The 23,868-nt window shown below is 42.0% G+C and overlaps 1 protein-coding gene across 1 annotated transcript; it reads right to left on the reverse strand.

Annotated features, from left to right (window-relative positions):
* Positions 1-7,689: 7,689 nt before the first annotated feature.
* LOC134289754 (protein krueppel-like) lies at positions 7,690-22,231 on the reverse strand. The gene is made up of 2 exons (XM_062856204.1): positions 20,807-22,231; positions 7,690-9,646 (listed from the first exon to the last, which is right to left on the reverse strand). Exons 1-2 carry the CDS (start codon positions 20,844-20,846, stop codon positions 8,136-8,138), a joined length of 1,551 nt encoding a protein of 516 aa, XP_062712188.1. The 5' UTR covers positions 20,847-22,231; the 3' UTR covers positions 7,690-8,135.
* Between the last annotated feature and the right edge of the window lie 1,637 nt (positions 22,232-23,868).

Raw genomic sequence — 23,868 nt, forward strand, 5'->3', positions numbered from 1 at the left:
AAGAAATTAAAAAAAAAATTCTCAAAATAATTTTGGAATAAATTTCCCTTATAATTGCTGAATGAAAACTCAAAGGAAATATGTATTCTATTCTATTCTATTCTAGTGCTTGCACAGCCGGATTTGAAAAGTATCCATAATTTCTTCTGTTTTTTTTTCTTGTCAGCATCAATATTTGCAGCATATCCTCTAGAGGATATGATACAAATATTAGAATGACCAGGGCCACTGTAAAATATGGCAATTGGATAATTCACTCATGAATAACACAATTATTGCAATTTTTTGAACTTGGTGATGAGGGACAACCGTACCAATCGTTTCGTTTTAACGGGGTGTGGTTTGTACTTATATTCGTTTGGATTGGTGTAGCTAAGAAGGTCGGAGTCGGAGAAAATTTGTAGTGAATGAAATATAAAAAAAAAAATACAAAGAATTTGCATAGAGAACTATTGAAGAAATTTCCAAAGAAATAATCGCTATAGCATAAAAGAATTTCAAATGGTTTGTTGAAAGAAATCAGAAAACAATGCAGGGGATTCTCAAAAAGAATGAAAATTCGAAAAATGGGCAAAGGAATTTCCGAAAAAAAAAAATCAAAGAGATGCAATTTCCGAAAAAGTTCCCAAAGGAATTCCCTGTTAATTTTTCAAACACCGAAAAAATAAAATGTTCTGAATAAGTTTTAAAATAAAATGGTGATGGTTTTCAAAAGAAAGGGCTGAATCAATTGTCAAAAGAAATGCTGAAGTAGTTTATATAGAAAAGGTTAAAAACAAATTCCGAAGGAACTCCAAAAAAAGGCTCCCAATCAACTGTTTGGAAAATTTCCATACGAATTTCCAAAGAGAAATAATAGAGCCAGTATCCTATGAAATGTTCAAGAATTTGAGATACGACACTAAGATTAAACTCGTAGCTCATTAAAACACTAGAGCAATATCGTGAGTAGTGATCTCGAACTTAATTATTTTCTCGAAGAAAGTTTTAATTTGTCTCAGCAACTTCACCGAAGACAGTATTACTTTGAGTGGTCCAGTACGCGGGATATATGACGTTAAGACTATCAGTAGGTCGGCTCCAGAGGCACGTTCTTCTCCATTTGGGAAATTTGTGCCACGTTAAGACTATACTGGAAGTATTGCCTGGGAAGCTGACTAGACCGATTAAAGTAATAATGGACGTCCATCGCTCTGGACGGTGTTATGTGACGAGCCGGGCTCAACAGCCGGAGTACGATTTTCACAAAACCCGGTCAATTTGTGTGCTTTGCTAATAAGACTGGTGATCTTCTACGGCCACGAGACATGGACCGACCTGAAAGCATTCGGAGCTTTCGAGCGACGCGTGCAAAGGACGATTTTTGCCGGCGTACAGGAGAATGGTGTGTGGCGGAGAAGGATAAACCACGAGCTCACTGCATTCTACGGCGAACCCCGCATCCAGAAGGTGGTCAAAGCCGGAAGGATACGGTAGACACAGCATGTTGCAAGAATGTCGCATAACAACCTTACAAAGTTGGTGATCCGACAAGTAGGCGTGGAGCGCAAAGAACACGATGGGCGGACCAGATGGAGCATGACTTGGCGAGCATTGGGCATGTGGTGTTGAGAAAATATATGTATGTACTAAATTGGAAATTGCTAAGATCACTAGTGCCACGTAGTGGGTGAAATTCTTACTGAATTGTTTTCTAGATGAAAGTTTTCATTCTTCTTTGCAACTTAGCCAAAGACAGTATCCTTCTAAGTGATCCAGAGTGCAAAATATAGGACGTCTAGACTAAACTGGAAGCTCCTAATAAATAACACTTACACTACGTAGTGAGTGATTCCCGAACTAAATAGTTTTCTAGGTGAAACCTTCAATTTTTTCGAACAATTTTGCTAAAGACAGTACCCTTCAAAGCGGTCTAGAATGCGAGAATAAGCGACCACAAAGTTAGCTCATTACAACACTAGCACCACGTACTGAGTGGATCTCAAACTAAATTGTTTTCTATGTAAAAGCATTCAGTCTTATTAGCTACTTTGCTGAAGTCAGTATTCTTATAAGTGGCCCAGAACGAGATATATACGACGTTTAAACTAATTTGGAAGCTCCTAAGAACACTTGTGCCACGTAGTGAGTGATTTTCCAACTAAATTGCTGTCTATGTGAAAGCGCTTAGTTTTCTGATATGTCCGTTGATTTTTTTTTTGAGACGTAATCGCAGGAACCGTTCGATATATCGCATACCCTTACGAAAAAGGGTGCCACCTAAAAAATCCGAGAAAGGATTGATATCAATAAATTGTTATTTTATATTGCTGTTATTGAATCACACTCAGTAAAGCTAGAGCTGTTTGACCGACCGACCCATAAGCTGCCATGGGAGACTGACGATGGTTCAGTTCCGTTCCATCCAAGTAACCGACGTGACGGAGAGGATGACGGCTGAGGCTGTGGGACAGCCTGCTGAGATGGACCGAACCAATGCGAAAATAATCGGAGCAAAAACGCTCGATCTGAACCCCGCAGTAGCCTTCGGGGTAAATTTTCACTTTGCTCCTTCTTGGATTCCAGAATCCTGCCGCCTGCCTGCCGGAGGCATGAAGGGAGCGGCAGGAAAGGAAGGTCCGGTATGCGGTAGGCAAAGTGGACCAAAGTATCGGAAGGACGACGACGTGCAAATCTGTTGTCGCCTGAACCGGAGGGGGAAGGTACAATCGTTTAAACATATGTAAAACATGACTCTGGAAATCGGGGATCTGCGCTGCTGCACGGGGTTAGGCTGGGAAAGGATGTCTTGGCATGGAATTCGACAACAAAAGGGATAGTTTAGATCCGCTCCTTTCCTTCGCAGAGCCTTGAGGTGGGGAAATCACACCGGAAATGAGGAATCGATGGGGATCCTGCCCCGTGGTTAGCGTCATGGGTGAGAGGCTTTGTGTGGTGATGACATTCGGATAATACCCGGTTTAGAGTTGATTTCGGAAATTTGGGTAAAAGTTGTCATTCCGGGAACCTCTTCACGTCGGTGAAGACCATTCCGGTTGGACAATAGAGGTGAATGATTACGGGGTTTCTTTTTGTGATGATTGAAATGGGTTTTGGATAGGTTTATGGGGTGAAGATTATCCGGAAGATGGAACTTGGGAAATCATTCAAATACTAGCAGACTGCAGAGTAGAGGTATTGAGAGAGATTTTTTAACTGTTCAGAGAACACATTTCGTATTCAATTGTTTTCGTCCTTATTTGTTATTCTTTTCAGAAGTTTTTCATAGTTGGTTTCTCTTTAAAAAATAAACACAAATTTTGGGATTCGTACCCACAACTTTGTATTGCTAATCCGGCGCTTCCACCTATACTAAGCCACCAGAACAAGTTACGATTCTGTGGCTTAGTTGTTTAAAGCACCGGACTAGCGAAATGGAGTCGTGAGTTAAAATTACACCAACACAATTGATATTTTTTTTCACAAATTTATCTCTCAATTTGTCATTTAAATGCACGTTTACTTCAAATGTTTCCAGTTTTTACAGAAGCTTGAAGATTGAGTAATTGTCTGCGTCCACGTCTTTTTAGAACACAACCTGATTCAATTCCCGGCAAACCTTCTACATGACACTATGGTACATAGGATGGTCAAAAATTTTGACGTAGGTGTTTATTCACAAATTCGATCAAATTCTTCGCAATCCAAATCAAATCATGTGTTCAAAGTATATTTAAGCAAAAACTTTTAAATTGATATGGATGTGGCTATAGAATATAGACTAAAATATTTCCAAATGATTTTTTTGCCCACCAGGTTATAATTCGTCATAACAGTGCAACGAAGAAATCGTTCTCTGTGGTTGTGCACTGTTTCGTATGCAGAAAATCTACGCACACATTTGCTTGCATCCTCCCGATGCGAATAAGACAACTGTAAACAAACATTTTACCGCAGGGAAAAAGCGATTGATTTGATCTAATTAACAGCTTTTGCTGCATTCTGCAGCAGTGAAAACTAACTTTGAAGTGCCACAGGGCTTTTGTAGGTGTGAATTGAAGGTTGGTTCAACAAGTGAATCTTGCGAATTGATCGGAACATTGAACGGTGATGAAGAACAGTTCCTCTAGCAGCGGCTTTGGTGCGGTTTCCTTCGGCATACGCAGAACCAGATAGAATAGTAAGTGGCTGGTTATCGATAGCCTACATCTTTTTGTTTCCATCTAATGAGGCATTGGCAAAGGTAAGTCGGAATATCTTAAATGGTTCACTATTTTCCATCTGATGTGACGGGAATTAGCACATATGACGAAGTAAATTTTAACCCTGGTAACGTTGAGGAGGATTCGTTATCAACCAATACCGAGGAACAGTTTCCAGATTAAATTTCTTCAAATCCTTCATGAATTCCCCCTTTGAATTCATTTCTAGTTTCTCGAAGAGTTTTTCCTTGAAATTGTCAAAGATTTTTGTTTACTGACTTTCTTCAGTTTTCCCAAAAAAAAATCCAGAGGTTTTTACGTATTTGCTTCCATAAATAGCTCTTTCCGAGATTTTTTGCGGAAGTTCTTCCAGGGATATCTTCCAGAGACAATTTTCAGACAGTTCTCGTAGATTTCCTTGCGGGATTTCGCACGTAGTTTATCCCGGGATTTCTTTTAGAGGTTTTCAGAGTTCCTCCTTAAATTTGTTTAATATTTCCTCCAGGGATTAGTCCCAGAACATTTTCCGAATTTCTCTCAAGTATTTGCGTAGTTTTCTCGAGATTTCTCCAATAAGTCTTTGCGGAGATTTTGCAAAATTTGACCGGGATGCCGTCAGATATTTCTCCGGGAATTTTTTACACGAAATCTCGTAAGTTATCCCAGGAAATATTTCGAGTCAAATTCTTTAAAATATACAGCAAGAACAGCGGGAGCAGTTTTTATAGAAATCTCAAAGAGGTAGATCACTCAAAAAAAAAGCGTTATAAACTCCATGAGAAATACTAGCAGTAGTTCCCGTAGAAATTCCAGAAGACACTTCAAAACTCTTAGAAGATAGTCCAGCATAAATTCTGAAAAACTCTGAGAGACATCCCAGGATCAACACCGGAAGAAACCTTTCTCTCAGAAGCTCCGAGAGAAATGTCAAAAGAAACCCCGTGAGAGCCTTTGAGAAATATACCAGCTGAAACTTCTGTGGGAATCAATCCAAGAAGAAAGCTGAATTTCTTGAAGAAATCACAGGAGAGACTTCGGACGAAATCCCAGATGGAATTCCTGCAGAAAATTAGTGAAAAACTTATTTAAATCGATGGAAGAGCTTTAGTAGTAGAAATCCCAGGATCTACATCTTCAAAAGGAATCCCGAGAGAAACACTAACAGAAATTCCGCGACAACATCTGCAGTACTTCCTGAGAGAAACTCTTGTGGAGATTTAGGGATAAATCTTGACAGTAACCCACGGGAACACTGGAAGTAAAACTGGCAAAATCACTAGAAAAAATAGTCTGATTTGTATGTAATAAAATTCTGTATGTAAAAATTTCAGAAGAAATCAACCGGAATTCCGGAATCCTTGAAGATTCTCAAAGAAGAATCCCGGAAAGAAATGTTAAAATCTTGGAAAAATGCTGTTAAGAATCCGGAAGAATCTTCGGAAGGAATTCATAAAGGAATACCAAGACAAATAGTGTAAAAAATACGCAAGGAATCGTGCAAAAAACCGTGGGAGGAATTTCAAGAGGTATTTCCAAAGAAATTCCAGAAAGAAACCTTGACAGAATTTTTGAAAACATCGTCGTAGCCGATTTTAACCTTCTTAGCAACGTCACTCCGAGCGATTTATTGTAAAATTAATAACGCTGTACAATAGGCCTGGCCTCTATCATGCTTGTAATGCATTTTCAATGTACTGCAAACATTAACAATGACAACAAAAATGATAGAAGTAGTCAATTCTATCATTTTCCTGGATTCTTTCAATGAATGGCTATGTATGTGTAGACTAAACTAGACTAGGCTAGAATCCAGCTATGGACATTGGTTGTTCTTCTAGGGTTATCTTCTGATTGGGACAAAGCCTGCGTCTTTGATGAGTGTTCTATGAGTATATCCAAAATTATTAATTTAGAGGTACTTCATCTTTCATTTGGATAATTTGTGCTAAAAATGGGCCCTCTTTCTCACAACTGTCGTTGGGAAGTTCTTCAGAAAAAATGTCCACAAATCTTTTAATAATTTTTCCAACTATCAAAACTATCCGTAAATAATTCGAAGAAACAGCGAAAATCAGAATAACTAGATTCGTGGGCAATCCCACTTAATACTGGTTCTTCTGTATTCTGTAACTCCCCTTCAAGAAAAAAATAAAAAAGAAAAAAAAAATAAAATAACTGAATTTGCATTTATTTTATTTTTTTTTTCTTTTTTAACAACAACCATAAAGAATTGATCACATATCGAGTAATACGTAGTCGTAGTCCTACGTCAAAATATTTGAAAAACTCCAATGGTTTCGTAATACCGGTTTGACCGTATTTAATCAGAACACTTTTTAATTTGACCCTCGCTAATCTGCATATCATTCAAAAAATGGTTCAAACGTCATCCTGTTTATGAAACGGAGTGAAACAGAATGCATAATCAAAACAAAACAACAAATAAGGTCACCAGCAGTGCGTTTTTTTATGCCCACAGAGTTACTAGGTCAAATTTAAAAAATGAGCCCCGTTGGTTTGCATGCGATGTCGTTCAAACCAACGCCAACGGGGGTAGACGGTATAACCTGGTATAACGAAAGCATTGACGTTTTTCAAATAATTTGGCGTAGGACTACGCCTACGTATTACTTGATATACCATTAACCATTTCTTTATTCGTATTAATGCCAAGGTGGGAAACATAGGAAAAAGCGCTCGATAATTCTGACGAATTGGTCAGGAAAGTATGACATAACAAACCAAGGATTAACAGATTTGCTGTCGTTCAAAACGAACGGAAAAGAAACAGAATGTGATATAATAATAAAAAAAACCAAATAGAAATCAACCATTTTACAGTGATAATAAATTTAAATATTTTATTTTTCCAATAACTTTTTTCCATCATTCACCTAAACACAAATCATAAAATACCAATATACACAATTTATACTCTGGACGAGAAACCGCACGCGCTTGCTTAAAAAATACCTATAATTCAATATTATAATAAAAAATAATGAACCTAAAACCTTACACATCGAATTTTGATTGTTCGCTTCCATTCCGTCTTAGCAAAATAATAATAATAATAATAATAGTCGAGATAAAAAAACCAATGGCAACCGTGTGTACATTTCAATAATAGCGCTTTCACTTACACATAGAAACAAAAAAAAAAGTCACTAAAAGTAATGATTAGATAATCGACCGCCAAATGGCGACGGCGCTCAAACAAACAGCGTTCAGCGTCTGTTCTGACAAGCATCGTAACAAATTCCACTGTCAACCGCACTGCACTAGTTCACCATGGTGTTAAATAGTTAAATCCAGTTTCATCGGGTTTATTTTCGCGGAGGATTCCTATGGGGATATTTCCACACTGATTTGGTAAGATTAGTTTTTTTTCTTCAGTGTCACTATTGGAGGAGGAACTTGTATACCGATTTACTACGTGTACTCGCTCTTGAAAACCTAGGAGGATCAAGTCGTCTGAACTAAAGATTTGATTTGTTTTACGTTTTTTGTTTGTTTCGCGGATTGTTTTCTCTTGATGAACAGCCATTGTTTGTTTTTCTCTAAACGTATTTTCCCTGAATGTGGATGCCGTGGAACCCGTTTGGTTTTGTACACACCGCAGCGGCGGTGGGCCATCTTGTCTGTTGGATTTTATTTACATCTGATTTTGATTGTTTATTTACACGGGCTTTTGACAGCTGCGCGGAGGACGAGACAAGATGGCGATGGGTGAGTTGGGTCATGTTTGTTTTAAATAGTTTCATGTGTGTTTTCATATATATATAGGTAGATGGCTCTGCTCACTTACATTAGACTACTTTGTTATACTTTATCGAGATATAGATTTCGTCTTTTTCTTGGCATGCTTTGATTATTTGGTATCGGTTGTCAACAACAAATTTGATTTTTCTTTCAAGTTAGGGGTGGGATTTTCTTATAGGTAGGGGTGGTCAATTAGGATTCCATACCGTGACGTTGGCTGGCGACGGCAGCGGCGGCGGCTGCTGCCAGCGCCAGCTTGTGTTGGCGTTGTTTCAGGTACAGGGAGGCGGCGTCGTCTAGCTCTTCGAGTTCTTCCATGGTGACGGGCGACCGGGGCGAGTGCATGCTGAGGTCTTCCGGCTCGGTTTGCTCCGGGAGGTTGGATTTGATGTGGGTGATTTGAACGGGGGCGGACCGGATGGAACGGAGGTCGATGGCTCCACCGGCGGGATGACTGTGGCGGGATTCGGCGGGGTTGAAGTCCAGGGAGAGACCGATGCTGGAGTATTTTTGGTGGAGGAGTACCGAGGACTTGAGTTCCATGGAGAGGTCGGAGGTTTCCGAGCAGCCGGATTTTTGGTCACAGTGGGACATGGTAGGGCTGATGGCGGGCGTTGGCGGGCTTGTGGTGACGTTGCACTTGTGATGGTACCAATGGTGTTTCCGGCGGTAGCTGGCGTTGCATTTATCACAGTGGAACGGGCGCTCGCCGTTGTGGCTGAGCATGTGGGCTTTGAGTTGGTTGGAATCGCTGAACTTCTGCTGGCACATCTCGCACTCGTAGGGTTTCTCGCCGGTGTGCACTCGGAGGTGCCGCCGCAGGTTGGCGACCTGGACGAACTGCCGGTCGCAGTGCGTGCAGGAGTAGGGCTTCTCACCGGTGTGAAGCCGCATGTGGGTCTTGAGGTGGTGGTCCCGGGTGAATCGCTTGTGGCATTCCGGGCATTCGAAGGGCTTCTCGCCGGTGTGGGTTCGTTCGTGGTTCTGGAGGACGTGCTTGTAGCCGAATGAGCGGTTGCAGATCTTGCAGGTGAAGACCTTGTCCCGCGTGGGATCTCTGGTGGAGGTAGTGATGGTTTGCGGGAGGTCGACGCTGCCGTTAGACTGTGGCGAGGAGCCTGAGGTAGGAGGTGAGATGGGTCCAGGACTGACCATGTCTGGAATGTCCACGGGCATGGTGTGACCTGGAGATTGCAGTAGTGCCGCGTCCGGTTTGACGGAGAGCTGTTTCCGTTTGACCAGCTTCTTCTGTTGAGGTAGAATCTCCGAGGTCGTCGATACGATGTGATTGTTGTTGGTGAGTTTGAGGGACTTTGAACTCTTGTGGCTCAAGGCCGGTGAAATGGGGCTCTGCGGCGGAGGTGGACTGCTGTTGTTACTGTTAGGGGTGGGTGGTGCCCACGCTCCGAATAGCGCCGGATGTGGGGGAAACAGTCCGGACGCTAGATGCGCTCGCAAGGACATTGGAAGTCCAGCAGCCATGAGAGCGGCGGCCGTTTGATTAGCTGCCAGGAGTTGGGGTGCCAGCATTCCCAGTGCCGGCGACGATGGAGGGTAGCCACCGAATATGGTAGGGCTGTGATTCACGTTCATGTTCAGGTGGTGCTGCGGATGGTGCTGACCGGTCAACGGGGGCGACACGGACATGCTACGCTCCTCTTCACGTTTCATTCCCTGAAGGCTATTGCGGACGGCGGCTAATCCTGTAAGCAAAGGAAGAGAAGCGGAAAGCAGAGTTTAATAATTTGATTTGGTAGGTTCTGGGTGAACTGGCAAAGAAGTCAGTAAAAAGCTATCGATTTTTCGAAGCGGCGCGTCTCAAGATTAAATTAGTTAACATAATAAGCAGTTGAGCTGGATATTTGATATAGACGTTTTGCGCCAGCTGATTGTAGTTGGCCGTTTCCCTCACGTGTTTGCTTTCGATGACGAATCCGACGTTTACCCCACCCCTGATTGACAGATTGGCTGCGATCACAGCAGGCGACCTAGGGGGTTCAGTTCCCTGCACACCACTCCACCCCTAGGCGAAACGCCCGCCGAAGTGGATGAATGAAAACGTAAACAAACCGACTACTACGATCCGCTTGGTCGCTCGTATCACATGTGAATCCTTTCTCCTACCGAGCACACACTCTCGCAAACTCTCGCTCTCACTTGGAGGGCAACGGCAGCCCTTTTCTTCACGCCGTAGCCGTATAATACAACCCTTGGCATGTGTGAACGACACATACACTCATATGAGCGGGAGCGGAGCGCGCGAAATCAGGAAGCAAAACAAAAACCCCTTCCCTGCTTCGACGACACCCCGTTCGACGATGAGGCTATGCTTTCGCTGAAGAAGACGGCGAGGACGACGACGGCTAGACGGTTCAATTGGTGGCACGTTCCTCTCCTCGTTTGGTGGCGCGTCTGGCTCCTTTTCCTTCCGTTTCTTCGTCCTCCGTCTCTTGCACATATCATTGCCAATGGTTACTACAACGTGAACCGGGATCTTTGGGAGTCTGGTGGCTCCATATGGTGGAGGAGGAGGAGTGGGGAGTTGAGGACGGTAGAGTACTCTTACTTTCACCGGAATTGCCGGTCGCTTCCCGTCTGGTACATGTGCTAAACACGGCAAGGTGTTTGTTATGGCGCTGAGCATAACTCTTTTATCTTCAGTTGCGGTTACCTTGAAATGCCGTCGGCACTTGACAGGTAGCACCGTTCCTTCGCCTTCCAGTGTAACCCAGCCTGAACCGAAATCCAATTTTTATTGATTTCTCATTGTTCCTTCGCACAACCCGCCTGCCACCGCAACCGCCTCACCCGAAGGCACCGAAGCTAATCCTTTATTTATAATTTTATTATTATGTGTTTATGATTTCACCCCTTTTTTATGGGCCTCCTCTCGACGAGCGTGAGAGCGGTTGTTTACTCTTCCGTATTGCCTTTTTCGCTTTCGTTGAACTCCTCTCCTGACTTCCGATTGCTGCGGCCCTTGTTTACCTCGCGTTGCGTTGCTCGACGACGACGACGACTTGCCAAGACTACAAGCGCCACCACAGAAGGAAAGAGTTCTTTTCACTTGGGACGTGGCCGCGACTGGGGCCGTGCAAGCAAATGAAGAAAGAATGCCTCCCGGTTTTTTTTTTTTGGATTATTGCTCTCCCTTTCACCCTTTCTTTCCTCATTAATCATGTCGCGGGTTGGAACAGGGTGGTTGCAGGGCTGGAAGCGAGAATCATCAACATGGTGACGAGAAAATTCCTCAGAATTCTTACAAATTATTTTTGAAAATCAAACGTTTGATAAAAAGTCGTGATTATTAGGTGACACACAGAGCATTTCATCCTGAAAGTGTTTATGAATGTAATATTTTGATTTGATTCCTAACCCCACAGACTAGCAACACGGCCAAACCAACAACATACAGATCCTCAGCGATCTGATGGCAGCAAATCGACCCATCAGCGATTGGTATCCGTTTGGCAGCAAATTGATCTCCTATTGACTATCTACGCAACGCATTCTTATCCTAGTGTGGCTCCTGAAGAAGGCCCAAACTAAGGGTGGAAACGTCGGATCTACCACGACCGATGAAATACTTTTGTATTTGAAAGAACGGCTAGAGCCGTAAACCGACAAAACCCCAACAACAGTATTCTAGTACGTCAACGCAATGTTTGACAGTTCATCACTTCGCGCTGCCTAATCATCCTGACACAAACTCGGTGTAAATCAAGCTTAACCTGTCGAGTTTCCCCATTTGTGTGGGACTGTTTACATCCCATCATTTCAACTGAGCGATTATCATGTCAAACTAGTCCACCCTTTGACTGTCACATCCATCTCCTCGTCGATGCAGATGCAGAGACAATCGTAAACCAACAAATTGTAGTCAGATCTCATCGGACATTCACCATTTCATGGCTTCAGCAGTGTCAAATTTCACTTTAACAAGTGACCAATCGCCGACTACCGACTACAGAGACTGCGACCAGCGGCGGCAGCCGAGGGCGGTCGCGAGGTGGGCGGCCATATTGCCGCCGCAGCCGCCGGTCGCCGTAAATCAAATTAATGCCCCTTTTAATTATTCAAGCTTGTGTTCCGACTACGAGCGTGCAATGCGATGGCGGCCAGCACATCTCTTGCGCGTCGAGTTAAGATGACCATTAAAAACCCGCCGCCGAAAGTGTACTGGGCTGGGAGCTGAACGTTCAACCCGAACCCGCCCGCCTACTTGACGATTCGCCTTTCTTATAGGTTTTCGGCGGTCGCGGCCTGCTTCTTGTGATTAAATCATCTCGCGAGGGCGAGATGGGAAGACCGCGGTCGGTCACGCAATCGGAGAAATTCGGAACGAGCTGGATGGAACGCGCTGGATCGATTTGCATAATTCGGCCAGAGCGGAGACAAAGTCGCGTCTTGGTCCGAATCGTGTGGGATGACTCGATTCCGTGGAAAAGCTCCCGCTTTTTAAAACGCCATTCCGCGCGATTCTCGTAGAAATCGCCAAATGTCGCCGCCACCGTGCGCGGGACGGTCGGGCGAAGGAAAATTTAAATAGCTTGCTTAAAAACTTTGCTGGATACATAACCCATTCCGCGGCGGAGAGTTTCCGTACCTATTGCTGCGCGATGTAAATGGATCCGGTGGAGTGGGGGTGGTAGATTCGACCCTTTCATCCTTCGCAATAAGAGGGAACGAACGCACAGGAACCGAAGAAGAAGAGGACGATGAAAAAGACGACGACGACGACGGCGTAATTAGTTTGAATAAGGGTTATTTTCTTTTAATCTTGCAATCGCTCTCTTGCGCGAGCGAACGGTATTCCCGTGTTGTTCCGTCCAGGCCCCGGTTGAATACATAAAACCGAAGAGCGATTCCAGATCCCTTCGGTTCCCGCAAGCATCCTACCCAGATTGCAAGGAGTCGGCGGTGCGGAGGACGGTTAACGGGGGACAAAGTACATAGATGAGGTGGAAAGAGTGGCAAAGACGAATTTCGCCAGCAACAACAACAGCGCCACCAATATCCCAAGATGATGACGAAGACTTAGACGACGACAACGACGGTAGAAGAAAGAAAAACTCTGGCGCTCATAATGAGGGCGACGGCGACGGCTGATTTACGCGTTGTGTGGTGGGGAAGGGGAACGAGGAACAGGAGGATGAGGAAGCACGCGAAAATTTCGCTTTTATCCCTTTCTTTTCCGGAAGCGATCGTAGCAACCGTAGCAACCAGAGCCGGTGGAAGGTTTCCGTCGGTGAGTTACTCGAGTTCGACGCTTACTCATACCGGTCCACATTCATCTGGACTACTGTAGAAGTCCTAACTCATAGATAACTGTAGCGCCAGAAATCATAGTTGGCGGTGCCCAACCATAGTTCCGGACTTACACGAGCCGACTCTGATCCGCTAAGCAGCCAGGAAAACCAAAGCAACCTAGCAAATGCTGAAAACACATTACATACCAACCATGCAGGTTTGGTAGCGAGTCATTTTTTCATTGATTTAGTCATTATTTTGACTAAGTCACTAAAAATTGTCACTGAAGTCACTATTTTTGTAAGTCAGACAATGTTAAGCGCTCTCTGAGAGTGAATATAAACAACATCTCTGCACCAAAGAAGATTGACGGTTGCGAAAAAGAACGAGGGTGAGAATCGTTGTCATTCGTTCTGTGGTGAAGTTGGTTAACGCACCCTGTCTAGCCAAAATGGGGAACGTGGGTTCAATTCCCACAAGAACTACTTGAATATTCTTTTCTTAGTTAGCCAAGGGCTGAAAATCTCTTTAATAAAGACAAATCAATCAATCAATTTTCTTAGTTTTTCCGTTTCTAATTGTTCATTTTTCAACAGATTTCGTTTTGTTTTATTAGTCAATAACACATGCCTAATATTTTTACTGGAAGCTTGTAGTTCTGCCAGTTTCGCAGATTTATCCGGAAGATTATTCGTTAAATCCAGAAGGCATCTGGATAACCGGCCTAGAGGAAAAAGAGAAGTGATACGAATTCATGCAAATATTAGCGAAAAGCCGACGATTGCAATCAATACGGATTAATCAAGAAGTTCAAACTTGTCTATTAGTTCTTTAGATACCTCTGAGAATGCCTTTCAGTATTTCTCACACGTTTCCATCCGCAATTCTTCGTTGCATTTTTCTTGGTATTGCTTTCCAATTCCTCCCGGAGATTCTACCGGATTCTTCCAACAACAATAATTCTTTGAAGAACTCTTCCCTGATCTTCCAGGATACATGAGTTCCGATCAATTTCTCCTGGAGTTTTCACGGGGATCTTCGGGATCTCCACAGGAACTCCTCTTAGGATAATTCTTAGACGTTGTCGCGGAATTTATCCTAGGTTTTCCAAAAGGGACCCCTCTATAATGATTTTCCGTGGTTCTTCCAATGTTCCTCATGGAATTTCTTCAGGAGATCTCTCTGGGATTTCTCTCAGAGTATCTGTAGGAGATATTCCTCGTATTTCTAATAGAGCTCCTCAAACGATTTTTTCAGCAGTTTTTAACGAATCTTTTGCAGTAGTTTCCTCCGAGCATTTTTTTTTTCGAAGTTCCGCTTGTAGTTTGTTCGAGAAATTTACGCGAACTCAGTGATATATATTGCCCTTCTGTTATGTGAACTTTCTTTCATAGTTCCTCCCGGGATTTCTACAGAAGTTTCTCTAAGGGTATTTCTTAAATGTTCTCTTGAAGTATAACCGGAGATTTCTCATAGAAGATTTTCTCCAGTGTTTCTCCCGGCTTGTCTCTATTTTTTTATCTGAAATTATCCTGGACTTTCTCCCAAGAAATCACTCGTCTCTATCCCTCGGGGTTTCTTCCGGCGTTCCTTTTCTGATTTCTATATCAATTGTTGTTGATATTTATAATGGAGTTCTTCCCGCGCTTTTATTCGGAAGGTTATCCAGGCTCTTCCTTGTAGTTGTTTACAGGATTTCTTGCAATAATCCTTCTGAATTTGCCCAAAACTACTCCCAGAATTCTTCTCGGAATCCCTACCAAAAATAGTCATTGGCGAATCTAGCTTTTTTCTTTTTCTTGCTCACTCTCTTAAACAAGAGACACGAGACACGAGAAAGAGAAGGATGGAAAGGGATTCCGCGGAACCCCCTTGCATCCCGCTTTTTCTCGTGTTTATCAAGGAGGATGAGTGAGAAAAAAGAAAAAAAAGCTAGATTCATCAATGGAAATAGTGCCGACGTTCTGGGTACTCCTTTTCGGATAAATTCCATAGTTATTTCCGGAATTCTGGCTGGGATTTCTCCAGGAGTTTTTTTTTCTCAGGATACCTCTTGGTATAACCTATGAAATTCCTTGTTAGAAATTCCCGGACAAATATTGACCGATTTTCAGGTGCGATCTTGCAAGAAACTCAGCATGGGTCATTCAAACAATTGGATGAAGAAAATCAGAAGAAATCCTGAGGCAAAAATTTAAGGACAAACTTTGCAAATTTCTAAGAATTATCCCGCTATGAACTACGGGTGATATCTTGGAAAGAAATCTAAGGAAAAAGCCGGAAAACTCTCTGGAAAAACCTCTGCAGACATCTCTCAAAACACTACTGGAAAGTCATCCCAAAAAACCACTGAAAGAAATTCCTGTACAAGCCTTGGATCAAAATGTATCCAAGAATTTCAGAAGGAAACTTAACTCGAAATACTCTGGAAGCCAAATCGGGAATACTTCTGGAAGAAATCCTGCAGAACACCCGTGAAAAACTTCTGCAGACATCCTGGGAGCAACTCTGAAAGAAATTTCAGGAAAAACTGTCAGAAATCCCGGTAGGAAAACCGGAAAAATCACTGAAAGCACTCTTGGAGTAAATATGACGAAACTTAGAGAGAAAACTCAGGAAAACCTTCAGGAAAAAAAGTTCGTTAATTTCAAGGAAGAACTTGCGGGAAAAAATCCGTGGGAAATTGCTATACAATTCAAAGAAAAAATTACAGTAGAAATTTAAGAAGGATTCCCGGATGGAATTCAAGGAAAAATCTTGAATGGCACTTCGGAACAAGTTCTGGATAGACTTCCAAGCAAATTCCTAAACAATTCTATCCTAATCCGTGAAAGAGCTCATGTGACAACTTGTTATCCCTAGAGCTTACAAGTACCCATAGGAATAGCCAGGATGATCGGTACCGTTCGTTTTTATTCGAAATTTTTAACCCTGGAACAGTCACGTCTCGACCATCTGTTGTGACATCACACTCATGATGTGTACCACACAACACAATTCTTTTGAAAATTTCAGTTTTCCGTAGGATTTTCACCGGAATCCCAACATTACGACACACACCAATAGCAACCTTTGGAGAAAACTACTTAAAACTTGCAGTTAATACTACTTTCTTTCATATCGATTGCTCTGTTTGTAGTACTTTCGAAAGTTGTAGTGTAGTAAACACTAGAGCATGTTGCACAAGTAGTATTCGCTATCACAGATGTAGTAAATATACTACTTTTTATTCATACGTCTTTATGTTATAATATTGGAAATGCTATGCAACTCATTAGTAGTCTATATTCTATGTCTGCCGACAACCAGGTATAACATATGAATACGCACATAACGTACTGTTTCAAGTCAATATCGCATATATGCACGACAGTAGCACAATTTCCATCGCATATGATGTTGTTTTTTGAACTTATTGCGGAAACATCGCAATATATATATGTAGTCTTATAAGCATACAAATCAACTTATATAGGGTAATATTATTATATCATAAGAATTCCCAAATTTTCAGAATGTACGTGATATTACAACGGTTTTCATCATATTATAACCAAATTAAATCGCAATTGCATAGATTTAAATTCAAAGTACGATCAATGCTTGAATTATATCGCAATAAACCATATTCCAATGTTTCACTGCGTTGCACAAAACTCACTTACATAGGCAAATCGCATGCTGCAATGATTCGAATATCTCACTTGGCATTTTATTCTTAAATTCCCGTTTACATCACATTGGTGTATGAAGAAACTCGCATAACTGCCTAAATGAACTCGTCATGTTGGCAATATCAATTTATATATGATAAGATAAGCATAAGCAACATTCTTGTTACACAGTCAGTCAGTCAAAGCCAAGCTCATTCCAATAAATACTGAGATGAGTTAGAATGACATGATAATCAGTATGCCTATTTCAGAGGTGAGTAAAGTGAGATTCGTATATCCAAAGGTAATTAGTTGGACACCAAGGTGACGAAAATTTAGTTGCATACGATAGGCTATTGCATCGCAAAAGTGCACACCGTAAATCGTATAAGATAGCACTTCAAGTCATACAGTTTCTTTATTGGTTCCTGATTGCGCGTTATTGGAGGCGTTCAAACAAAAGGTTGCTCTTTATGCGATGTATTTATCACGGATATAAGTACGCAAAATACGGTCAGAACTTCATAATACGTGTTAGTAGGTTGTTAGTTTCACATCCAACTCATTTTCAAAATCAGGTTCTTAATTTTTCTAAAGTTGCAAGTACGAGCTAAGTAACCTAATAATATACTCAAATTTCATCAAAAAGTGCTGTGATAATATTTCAGGGCTCTGCTTCATTGCCATTTGGCATAACACCATTTAGCATAATGCCATTTGGTATAAAGGCCATTTGACATAACGGCCATTAGGCATAATGCCGTTTGGCATAATGCGAAGAACAGCTTTCTTGGTAAGAAAGTGCATAATCCTTGTTATGCCAAAAAACCGTTATGCCAAATGGCTTTTCTGCCAAATGGCATTATGCCAAATGGAGTAGAGCCCCTTATAGGAGTACTATAGGTACTTTCAAAATGATAATCTCCTTTCAGAACCTTCACGAAATTCTATACATTCTAATGATAGAACACTTTAATTTTATAAAAAAATAATTTTGAGGTTCCGCCAGGGACCTTTTTGACCCTTTTTCATGGAATTTCTCAAAAAAAAAATCATTTTTTTGAGCATTTTTCATCGAAATTTGCTGAAAAAATACATGTACTATTTTTTATATCCTACCACGACTGTTTTATCTTATAGAGTAGTATTCATATGCATCATTTTTTCAAAAAAAATAATTAAAAATATCTTGTTTAGAAGCTGTGATATTGAAGTTTTAGTAAATGAACATTGTTTTTTTTTTTAAATATTTTCCAAACTTTGAATATTGGTGTTTGGGACACTCTAATGTATATTAAGGACAGACTTGTTAGAATTCTAAAATGGCCGCCACAATGGCTGACTTTGGCATCTACTCACGATTTCGAGCGGCACAAATCTCTTCGTAAATAAAAACAGCACACTTGAGCTTCTCATTTTAAGCTTATTACAAGTGAGCAAGAACAGAATAATAAACCGCTCTGTTGTTTGAAGCTTGCTTCTTGAGATTTGTGCGTCTGAAGTGCTGATGCACTGTTGAAGCGGGATGTCAAGATGTATGTCCTTAGGAAGGGTTACACTTAAAACTCGTTGTATGGTCAAGCTAGTTCAAATATGGATTGTTTTTTTTTTTCTTCTGGGGTGGTTGCAAGTAGATTTAAGCACACAAATTGAGATCGCAAGAATACTCACACACACGAAAGCTACAGAATCCCGGCAGAAGATGCATGACATCGTTTAGATCTTCCAATACAAGTCTGCCACAAAGCCTCAATAAAACGTCACTGAAATGAATCTATCAGTTATAGAACTGTACAAGTTCATGAAAAGGCTTTCTGGAAAAAAAAACTATATACTATTACTTGTTTCCGACGGCTACCTTAAGCTTTAAAGTTTTGTCGAAGTCTTTGAACTTTCTTGTTGGAGCTTTAGAGCAAACAGTTTTGATGAAATATTGTAGTTTGAGGTGAAATACTCACATGGTTGGAAGTTTTGCTAGAAATTTGAACTGATCTTTGAAAGCACGAACCCTGCGATTTTACGAACTGTATGTTATGTCCCATACATCAAGCTATCAAGTCTTATTTAGTAGATGATGATCTCCAAACATCCACGTGCGATTTTTCAATTGGTGTTGGTTGAATTTCCAAATCAATTTGACAACAAGTTTAAATACTTTGACCAAGTTTCAAAATATAATTTTTGGCTTTTGTCACATTTGATTGACTTTAACGCAATAAACTATTCAAATATATATAATTTCATATTTTGACAAAATATTTCCAAAATTCGTATCAATCTATATTATTTGACATAAAAACCTCTAACATGTAGAAATGTAACACGTCACATTTATGCGTCCGACGGAAGTTAGGCTCAATGTACACTCGAGGAAAAGTGCAACTTTGCACTAGACACCGTCTTCAGCCAGAGGCTGTACAGACTGAATATAACTTACAGTTAACAACGGATAACATACGACACCCAGTGAGCCTATGAAGAATTTGTAGTTTGATGGACTCTCCGACTGAGGAATTGAACCCACACTCCGTGGCTTACAATGCTCCTAAACGGCTGGCGCTGCTAACTGTACGGCCACGTTACTCACAAAGTTCGCTATAAAACCATGTCTAAACGGGTTTTATTTATGTACAGTATGCGGCAGGAAAAAATGCGAAAGTGTTTTTCAACGTCAAACCTCATTTTCGTCCCTTTGACGTTAACCAATCTGTGTTTCAACGTTCCATGATCTCTAATAAGCTAGTTTTCTGAAAAGTGAATTAAACATTTTCCCATTTTGGTCACTAACCTTTACAGGGCGGCGCCTGAAGCTGAAGACAATCAGAATTTTCAAACCGCAGAAAAGGTCGCTAAATTTCGTATCTGATAAAAAAACAAATTAATTTTCTCTACAATATCATCAAATATATGTATGTACTTATTTCATCTAGTATGTGAAACTACATGGCTCTGGATCAGTGTGGTCTGGTTGTTCATCTAATGTAAGCTATTTTTTTACTGCTACAGTCAATTTGTTTAATGACCATTGGGCGCGCAGTTTATTGATACCCGCTTATTAGGCTTACATTATCACATGTTAAACACCAAATATGCTCATTTTTATTTTGCAGTGCTAGAATATAGACATTGACTGATCCACTGTCATGAAAAAATAGTAATATATATCCCATATTTAGCGCGAAATAGTGCCTTGAACTTTTCGCATTTTTTTCCTGCCGCACCCTGTAGGTTGTTTGAAAACACATTTATTACTCCAAACAGACTTTTGTCTCTGTATCCTCCAATCATTCTAAACCGTCTTGTTTTCAAAATTAATGATCTAATAATTATTTATTGAAAAATGAAAACAGAGATATTTGCAAGTATCAGGGCAATCATCGACGTTTCGGTCTGATTTTTTTGAGCCTTCATCAGGGCTTGAAAAACAAATAAACAACTTCGTATATGTAAGTTCTAAATTTAGGATAGTTCTGCATTCTGAAATCACAGCAGAGTTTTTGAGTTTATTACTTTACTGTATAATGGAAACAAAGGTAACGCACTATAAGATCATTACCCTGCATTTTTTAGGTTTTTGGATGTACTGATAAAAGATACATTTTTTATAAATTGAAAAGTCTGTTTTAACAATGTTTGGATAAAAGTATATGATTTCACTTTATGTTTATGGAACTGTCAAATAAAAAACATACCTTTAAACAGTCACAACTTTTTTTAAATTTTCATAATCATTTTTATCATCATAGTGTTATGTAGCTCATAGTAACTTATTTGTATACTCGCTTTGTAAAAATGTTCTTCAAAATAAAGCCACAATATAGCTCAAATCATGCAACGCAATCCGCGATCGAATCCAGAACTGAACCATGCTTGTTTCAATAACCCCTCCAACGTGCCCCAATCAAAGTGTAACCCACCCTTAACCACCCATTCAGTGCAAACCCTGCGCCCTCCACTTACCTTGAGCTGTTTGCGCTTCCTGAAGCAGCGACAGTGCCATCGCCTGCCTCGATGGACCGCCGTGGAAAATCAGCTTCTCAATGGTCGTTTTTGCGCGCGCTTCCGCCGAAAAACTGTTCACCACGCACTTTCTTCCCCCTCCTTGTTCTGGTTCTGCAGTTGCCTTGCAACTCTTGATTCCAATCACTACGACTTCACTGAACAACACCTCACGGACGTCCCGCGTTGCTTAACTTTCTTGGAGAACTTTTGTGTTTTTGTGTGTATTAATCCATAACTGTCGGTGTTTTTCTATATTTTTGCACTTAAACTTATCACACGTATTCAACGGTTTTGGCGAGGAGTTGGTGGAACTACTGCTAACCGAACTACTACGGAACTGGACGGACGGACGACGATGGAGCAGGTCAACTGCTCCTCTGCTGTTCCGTTTCCGTGTTTCGCGCGGGAGGAACTTTGGCCGTGCCTACTTTGGTTTGTTGTTGCTTTGTTCAATTTGTTAGAGGTGTAACGTTTGTCGCCTACTTTGATTGCGGTTTCAGGTGCTTCGATCACTCACTTTCACTGCTGTGTTTTGTTGTGGAGACAATCACGGAAACGCTGCAACCGTCGTACCGGAGAGCGTCGTCGTACACACGTCTGCACGGCGAGAAAATCAATACACGACTGACGGTTGTCGTCGATGGCACGCGAGGTAAGTACCCATTAAAATTTTTGGGCTCGCTTCTTTGGACTGTCGCTTCTTTCTGATCTGTTGAAGTCGTCGCCGCGGCAGCCGTCTTCTTCGATGAGCTCTGCTGAACGCTCCACATGCAAGTGTGGAAGGAGGGATGACGAGGTGTCGCGTGGTTGTTGATGTCCAGCAGCAGAAGCAGCAGTAGCTGGAGCAGCGGCGGCCTACACCAACCAGTGCGACCGAAATGGGGTGATGGGAGAGAGCGAGAGAGACCGAGGTCGGCAGTAGTGGTGGCACGCGATGAGAGTTGAATGAAGTTACGAAATCAGAGCACATCACATCCCGGTGTAACGTGGTTACTACAAAAAAGACGCAAGGAATCAGTTCCCGTCCTGCTCCGGTAACGAGTTTCACTTTCGATGGATGACGAGATGACACTGCTGCTGCGGTCGCCCGTACCGATCCTTCCATCCACATGACTACCGAAGGCCGACGGTACACCAACACCATCGCACGGGATGTCCTGCCGTCGCAATGATACCGTTTCTCTGCAGGATTTGCTCTAGATCCTCTCTCACCCACCCCATTCCCAAAAGAAGAAAAACACGGCACAAGCGAAAGGAAAATCCTCTCTCGGCTCAACTGTTTACTCTCACCACCCATCCTTCCGCTGTAGTGGTGTTTGCTGACCTAGCTCAACACGTTCTTCTCTCGCTACTCAGAATTTCGGAACCCGCTCCTGCGCAGCCTTTCACCCCTTGTACTCACGCTTCCCTTTCACATGATTCCACGCTCTCTCGCTCACAACCGCTTGCTCAACCATCATCATAATCATCATCAATTGCACGGGGTTGCGTCGTTCTCTCGTCTTCTCTTCGCACAATCATTGCGTGCGTGAAACGCACCCCGATCGTCATCGTCATTACCCACTCGCAACCAGTCCTATCCTCAACTCGCTCTCCGTGCTTCTTCAGCGTGTAAGAACGAGGCAGTCGCACCCGGTTGAAACCACCAGTTATCTCACTCCTTCGTTCTCGCAACTCAACCGCACGCACCGAGTCATCCCCTCTCCGTGCTCTTCCCAATAAAATTTTAGATGGAACCAGCTCACCCAACCGGTCTACTCCGTTTTTTTTTGCGCCCTTTCTGCCTCCTTGCTTCCGACTCATAAAACCGAAGAATCCGAATGCAAAGAAGCGACTTTTTCATTTGGAAGGGACCCAACTTCGCGCGCGCGTCAGGGTCGCGAAGTTCCACTCTGACACACAATCATCGAACGATCCCCTTGGGAGCGATTGTTGTTGCCGTTATCACTGCACCGTCATCATCGTCATTCGTGGACTGGTCGGTAACGACCAGTCCACCAAACCAAAACGGCAACGGCGATTGCAATCAGTAGAAGAAGTGTGTGCCGCACCGCACTACCCGTAGTCAGTAGTGCCATTATCGCTTCGGGCTACGCATTCTGCCGATGCTCGGCGCGGGCGACCGATCGAGACCGGATGGATGGTTGTTTGATAATCGTATCGTAGGTAGTAGCTAGTGAAGTATGCGCGCTCTTATGCAGTCACAACAACTGTTGGGATGGTGACTTTCCGTGCGCTTAGGTATTGCACATATGGATTGAACGGGCGATAGGGCCCGGTAACTTTGCGCTTGCAGGGGTGGAATTTCTGGTTTATTTTTTCGGAGAAGCGATGGCTCTGCTGTTGCGCATTATGATCACTGTGGAGTAAGTGAACCTAATTACAGGCCAAAAGTGTTCCATATGTTAATTGTTCTATACGTTATCTACATTCTTCTATGAATCACGCAAATCTGCCAAGAAAAGGCCTACTTTTTCACACCAAATTAGGAGTGCTGTAATAGTCCATTGCGTAATAAACCATTACAGCACTTTTTCCGTTTTTTTTGTCTGTTTTCGTCCGTTATAATCTGTTATGATAAACTTCTTGATGCTTTATGTACGCAGGTTTGAATAATTGGGACAACTGCGCAGTTTAACCGGCTATGATTGGACTTTCTTAACTTTCTTCGCGCATTAGCTAAAATTCACCCCACCGACGCAGTGCACACTCGCAGTGCCTGTCTGGGTCATAATGACCCCAATGCACGACTAGGGCTAAACAAGACTGAAAAAAATGTTAAAAACTATCCTCAAGTGGTATTTTATGAAATTGCAAAAAAAAAATGTGTACGCAACTCGGTGCAGAACTCAATTTTTACAGCACTCGTCGTGATTATCCAATTCGGCAAGCCTCGTTGGATAAATGTATGACTCGTGCTGTAATAATCTTCATTCTGCACCTTGTTGCGTAAACTACTATTATGAAACTTAATGAGGAGTTTCACTAGAATCATAAAAACAGATCCTATAGAAAAATAT

The sequence above is a fragment of the Aedes albopictus genome, chromosome 3, assembly GCF_035046485.1.
Source record: "Aedes albopictus strain Foshan chromosome 3, AalbF5, whole genome shotgun sequence".
Lineage (NCBI taxonomy): Eukaryota > Metazoa > Arthropoda > Insecta > Diptera > Culicidae > Aedes > Aedes albopictus.